Source organism: Typopeltis vanoorti, chromosome 1, assembly GCF_054136105.1.
Source record: "Typopeltis vanoorti isolate ZY-2024b chromosome 1, IOZ_Tvanoo_1.0, whole genome shotgun sequence".
NCBI lineage: Eukaryota > Metazoa > Arthropoda > Arachnida > Uropygi > Thelyphonidae > Typopeltis > Typopeltis vanoorti.
This window is the reverse complement of record NC_143549.1, coordinates 142,654,391-142,661,080: the sequence shown is the minus strand read 5'-3', so window position 1 is coordinate 142,661,080 and position 6,690 is coordinate 142,654,391. Positions and strand designations below refer to the sequence as shown.

Genomic DNA, 6,690 nt, shown 5'->3' with positions numbered 1-6,690 from the left:
AGCTTTATAAAAACATGAAGGGTAGTTTAATCCTACCTACCTGTTTCAATTAAGTATATTCTCTAGTCGTTGTAAATGAATGAAGAAGTCTTAGTGTGTCCTTCTCTTGAGAGATAAAAAAACCCAAGTTTCTGGGAGAAAAAGCACGCCAGTTTTGTATAAGAATGATCACCTCACCTAAAGGTTCTTCGCGTACTACAAGGGAATCTAACCCAAGTCTTCCTAACCAAAAGGTATTGTCATTAACGAGCGATTAATATGACCAGCATTATTTTGTGGCTATTATTAATAAAATTATTAACGTATATTGAGATTCGCATCGCGTAAGTGATTATTTTACAAAAGAAATTCATGCAATATGATGCTGATGACCACATTGCTGTTTTCAGCTTGGGAAGAAAATATCTGGTTTTCTGAATTCTAGAATCCGAAGACTGCTTTCTCTGATCAATACTGTTGGAAGCTTGGAGGTAGAAGAGGAGAAGAGGAGCTTTGTGTCTACCATTATGATAATAAGAACATTCAATCTACTTCGAGGAGCTACTGTTTTATTGAATATGTTCCTCCTTGAAATTTTAAATATTCATCTTACCATCAACAGTAAGATGAATATTTACATGTCTCCGACCCTACAGCTGCTTATACAGTTATTGGATGCTATTGTTCCTGAAGCTTGAGTTCTTCAACTGTATATATATTTGCATATTTGACGATTCATTGTTATCATTGAAGAATTTATTTTTTATGACCCCAACTAGGAATTGTTACTAACCCATGAGCTGTCCGCACCATGGGTGTGTTAACAGTATGCAATTAAATTCCTCTTTTCAAGAAACCAGAAATAGAATGGTTTCATGCCACTTCAGGCCTCCAGTACGAGGAGTGTTGATCTCGCAGCGACGAATTCGTCTACTACTTAATTTTTCCAATTACAATTAATAATAAAGAATAATTGATGAATACAGTTTTACTTCGAAATGTTCGGAAATCATACATTCGACACAATTTATCTACATAATCGTTCTTCTAGAGGGAATAGTAGTGGCTCCATGGCTGAGTCACCGAGAATAAATTGTATTGTTTTGAAGCACCTGGATTTGAATCATTTCATAAATGAGAGAAAACCAAACGAATCCGAGTTTTGCTATTCCAAACGGAAGTAGAAGGATTTATTCTTCTCCGAAAATCCTCCCCCCCAATAGCATACGTTAATGACTGATATAAAAATAAAATAATAGTTGGCGAAATCGCCTATCGGAACTGTCACGATTCAAATTGGTAAAAATCATGTGTGGATTGCAAAACAGCAACCCCCTACATATAAAACACTTGGTTTAATAATGCGCCTAGTGTAGGATTGGTCTCTGACCTTTCTTGGGCCGGACTACTATAAAATGAAGTCTTAATTATCTCCATAATAAGCGAACCTATTACTCCAACAATGAGCAAACTTCCTATGCAGAACTATGACACAAATCCTGCTGTGATAATGGATCTCCTCATAACATTGAAACAGAGTGTTGCTCAGAGTGTTGTTGAAATTTCTTCTTTTATATACTGATAGTTAGGGTTAATTGATTTGTTCACGTTTTTGACAAAAAATTACGGGTGAATGGTATTGTTGATTCTGCTCAAATATTATTTATAATCACCACAAAAATTCTGAAAATTCCTAACTTAAATACGTACTTATGGACCAATGGATATTATCTTGAAAATCTGTTCAATCGAAGATAGGGAAAATCTTCGTCTTCTTGGAGTAAAATCTCTTTCAGAATATTTTGAAGTTGAGACTAATGAAAAATTTACTTTTAGATGAGTCTTTGATTTATCACAGACTTAGGAAAAAAATTTCGATGATTACCTTTCAGAATATTCTAGACCCACTGAATTCCAGTAATCTCCACATTGTGAGATTTCATAGGACAGCGGTTAGCAACTGGTTTAAATGAAAGAAACCACATCATCATCCTATTGACACCCCTTTCATAGGAGAGGTATATTTATACTGAATGAATTGCGGTGTCATTTTAATAAATAACTTTTTATCTCTATTCGTTGTGCGCTTTTCTGATCACCAGAAATTCAAATGATTTGATATACATTAATGAACGATCCATCTAAAGTCTAGTGCTTCGTCAGTTTAATTGAGATTACTTAGAACTACCAAAGTAACTGAGAGCTAAAGGGCTACATTATGGCTACACGTGATACCAGTCGTATTAGGCTAAAGGACTATATATTACGGATAAAAATTGTGCATTCTTAAAGAAGATTGAATTAGTTGCCTAAACTTTAAATACAAATAATCTCAATCCTTGCAAAACAGAGAAACCAGCCCTTAATGGATAAAAAAAAAAAAAAAAAAAAACTTTGGATAATGAAAGGACACCTAAAAGTTTACTGGAATTTGAAAACGTATAGAAACCATGTCTTTATTTGCATATATTACATAAGTACAGTAATGACTGTGTTTAGAAATTTTTAATAATCTGAGTTAATCAATATTAAATGTTGATAGAGCTGAAAATTTTTGCGTCCACATTAGCCTTTTACGGGTTAGAAAACCATCTCAAATGGTTTGCTAATTTTCTTTTTTCTCCTTTTAAATACATTTATTTCTCAGTTGATATTTAACCATAAAAAAGGCTTCGCACATTCCATCACAAGTTGCATATTTCAATACAATGATCTCCTTCAACTCATCCGGTGATTTCCGAACCGTTTTGGGTCAGCAAACTCAGCCACCATGAGGAAGTTATCGTGCTGATCAACTAGTGAACTTCCCCCCGTCAACTGAGACTTCGCCGGCTCCAGCGAGAAAGTGCTACTGTTGACAGATGCGCACTCAACATCTGCGCATTTTCAGAGTTATACGCGCGCGCATTTGCAACAGGACAAGTTTTTGGCAACCAGCCCAACAGATAGTTGTGGTGGTGGAGGGCCGATCACTGTGACAACAGCCCTCTGTACGGATCGGGAGAGGGTTGGCAGTGGGTAGTATACCTGAGGTCGTTACAGCAAACAGTGATGGGTACGGGCAGGTGCTACTAGCGAAGAACAAACGCCGTGTATAGAACACTAGTTCGAAGAGCGAACAGCTGCTTAACGAAAACATTTTTTAATTCATTTCGGAGAACTCAGATGGTTTTCGTGTGAAGTGCTTTTTTTTTAAAGGGATTTTGGCGTGCAATCATCGTCCTTCCCCGTCCCTTTCAAAACCAGTGCATCCCACTTTTTGATTTTTCTTTAACTCTCCGTCTTAGAACATTTGCAACATCTAACGTAAGCCACCGTTCATCTCCCTCCTTCATTCACTCATTCTACGCCAAGAGAAAACGAGTTTCTAAGATATCTGGATCACGCAGCGGCCTTAGAGCAGTGATTCATGTGCACGCGCTAGACTTTCAGAGGTTAATTGACGGTGCTCTGATTCGTTTCGCCCCGGAAGAGGAATGATATCGCTAACGAAAGTGACCATGTGTTGTCGACTTGTCGGAATAGTGCTGGTAATGTTAGCATCGATGCCGTGTCTCATGGAAGCGCGTGTTGGGAATGGCAATGATCTCGCACCAAACATGTAAGTAGATTAGTAGTATTGGTTTAGTTTGGCACGTACGATGCTTTTTTTCTTCTTCTTTTTCTTTGTAGCCACACCTACACGTGGTTGTGTTGGCGTTTGTGAGTGATAACATCAGCTTGTTTCGTAGGTCAATCTACTCTTGGTCAACAAGAGTAGATCGGATTTCTCGTCCCAGGGGAAAAAATGAGTAGGTGGAGATGTAGGTGGGGCGCTGAAAAAATGATTCCAATATGTTTCTGTTTTTATTTCTTATAAAATTTTGATAGCTTGTTAGATTAAACCAGTGTAATCGTTTAGCTGTATATGAAATTCTAATTCTAGTTACTATCATGTTAGAATCGGTAAACTTTGCAATTAGAATTGACCCCTTCCTATGTTTGATTAGTATATTCCTAAGATGTTAGTTCCTTCGATATAAATGCTTGCTCTTGAATCATTCCTGCAACACTCTGAAAGGCTAGAAATATTCCATTCTGATGTCTAATTGCGTGTAAAACTAAAAATTTCTTCTCAAGAATAGCAGCGCCCCTGGTGTTGAGTTTTTAGTCGACGCATAATTTGTCATACCATTGTTACTTGTTACCGTAGCAACACAATTCTCCTGCTCGAGGTAAACATTTCATATGATCATGATTAGGACTAGTATGTCAATGTTCAAGTAAAAATATTTCCGTAATCTAAACTCATTTGTTATTCAGTGGCAGTATATTTTTGCTTAAAAGTTCTTCCATCCAAATTCCTAGTTAAATATCCAGAAGTACCTGCAGTCGAAGGCGACATCTTTAAAATATTTTATTATAGTTGTACAGTAGGTGTCCTCCCGCGATGAGTCTTCGGAATCCTTGGAGGTGTCATGAATAATAATAATAATAATATAGAACTCTGATTTGAAGAATCATTAAGGTGATACCTAGAATAAAGGTTATTTAATAATTATACAAAACTCTACCAAATTCCAGAAATTTAAGCTACTGATCACAGTAAGGAGTCTTAGGAAATAGTCCCGACACTTTAAACTAGATGGCGCACGGAGAGAATATTACCGCTGCCAAAGAAATGCTATTAAAACAGACTGAGTGAGACGAAACGAACATCGATACATTCTTTTTATCGAAATCTTTGAAACTGGCGGTAGAGGGCGCTCTACAATCATTAATTTTTTTTTCTAGAGAAAAAGCTTAAATGTTGGAAATGTACTCTTTCCAAATAAAATAAAATAAATAAATAATAATAATAATAATAATAATAATAATAAATAAATAAATAATGTGAACAGCACTTATTCATTGGAAAATGACTTCATTCGCTGAACCCCATTTTAATCTAGGGTTGATTTATCATACAGCTGACACTGTAAGGTTTTTATTCGTTTTATCACAACAAACAGTAGAAATGAATTTAATTTCAGGAAAAATGATATTAACATCAATCATGGCTCAGTTTTATCGCGGTGCTTGTGCAGCGTCCTTTCTTTAAATAGGCCTCGTATGATTTTCTTATCTTCTCTATAGAAAGTTCTTCATAAATATTGTGCTGATGATGCGGTTTGACTGTGCGTGTGAGATTGGCAAAAGAACGAAGGCATCTTATTATAAGAATGAAGTCATTCATCCAGCGCTCAACAACATATCCCCCCCCCCAAGAAGAAACACGCCTCAAATAGTTCCTTCAAACAATTAAGGCAAATAAGGGGTTTTTGTTCTAGTTGGAATATTTAACCCTACGGTACTTCTAAACAGATCACTTAACAACAAATCCTCATATTATCAGCTGATGTTAAGATGACATTCTAGCTACAGTTCCTCTATTCGACGTAAGAGGGCGCTCCCATTGTACAACCAACTATTATCGCAAGAGGATGTTTAAATTAACAATTAATATTCTGCAAGTAAGTTTGTAATAGGAATAAATAAAATAGAAAAAATACACAAAATAAAACACAAATATACATTTCTATTTTTTTTTTTTGTTTTGTTTATTTTTCTTTTCACAGCGGTTTAACTTCCAAAATACAATTATAACTTGATACTAAATTTTTAGAAGCATCATCCCCTATAGAAATCAGTAATTTTAAATTAGACTCGTTAAATTTAGAAGTTAATAAAATATTATATAATGTTCCTTTGTTGGAACTGAAAACTAAAATTGAGTCATTTACCAGAATGGGAAAAAAATGGAAGTAGCTAATGTAAACCAGCAAAATGCATTGAAGGCCAATATTCGGAATGCTAAATGTACAAAAATATCCCTTTCCCCAAACAACTTCTCAACAACTTAAATGGCCAGTGAAATTCCAAGATCCATTATTGACATTCGTGTTTTCTCTTTCAACAATTCTTTTGTTGTACCTCTGTGCATACCATTCCAGACCTGTCGTACTTCAGCTGCTATTCTCTCGATAACAGTCAGTACACAAATAATCAGAAGTTAATGAGGTGTAAAAGGTATTTTTACTAGCAGCTTGCGTGTGTCATCAGCAACGACAGTTAAGGTAAGAAATTCAGTGAAGTAAGAAGTCGTCATCTGTTCTGTCAAGAGCGGCAGATTCCTTTGCTATCCAGGGCATAATGAGGCACATAAAATGAGCTGTAAGGAGAGAGAGAGAGAGAGAGAGAGAGAGAGAGAGAGAAAGTGACACAATATCTGATAGGTAAGAAAGAAGAATAAACATTAGCACACCCGTTTGGGATAGAACATGAGGCACGTCAGAGGGAGGCACAACGCCGGACGAAGATGGATGGCACAAAGGATCTGCGCTGCAAAGAAAACAGTGATCAGTAGTGGTCCCCTGAATTGGGGAGGTTGGATAATTTGTTGCAACTCTCACTCTAATGTGTGCAATGAAAATAAGAAACAAAATCCTCTCGTGTTAGGGTGAAAAAAAAAAAAGAAATGAAAGTTTTGTGTGCGTGTCCTGTTTCAAGGCGGCTACTGTTAGTAAATAAATTACAGCACAGTCCCACAAATAATGCGGTCATACACATACGCACACACACTGGCACGTGGCCCGGATCATCGACAGCTGCTAGCCATCCAGTTCCGGATTCTGTTTACGGTTCTTTTGCTTTCCTTTTCTTAGGAGCTCTGAATATTTATGACCGTTGATA

General features: G+C 36.4%; 1 protein-coding gene across 1 annotated transcript in view; it reads left to right on the top strand.

Annotated features, from left to right (window-relative positions):
• Positions 1-3,095: 3,095 nt before the first annotated feature.
• The window catches only part of LOC150110494 (uncharacterized), a 317,332-nt gene continuing 313,737 nt past the window's right edge, over positions 3,096-6,690 (top strand). Inside the window, exon 1 of the mRNA XM_090399521.1 lies at positions 3,096-3,580. Within this exon, the coding sequence (XP_090255647.1) occupies positions 3,456-3,580 (125 nt within the window). The 5' untranslated portion in view covers positions 3,096-3,455. The remainder of the gene's footprint in view (positions 3,581-6,690) is intronic.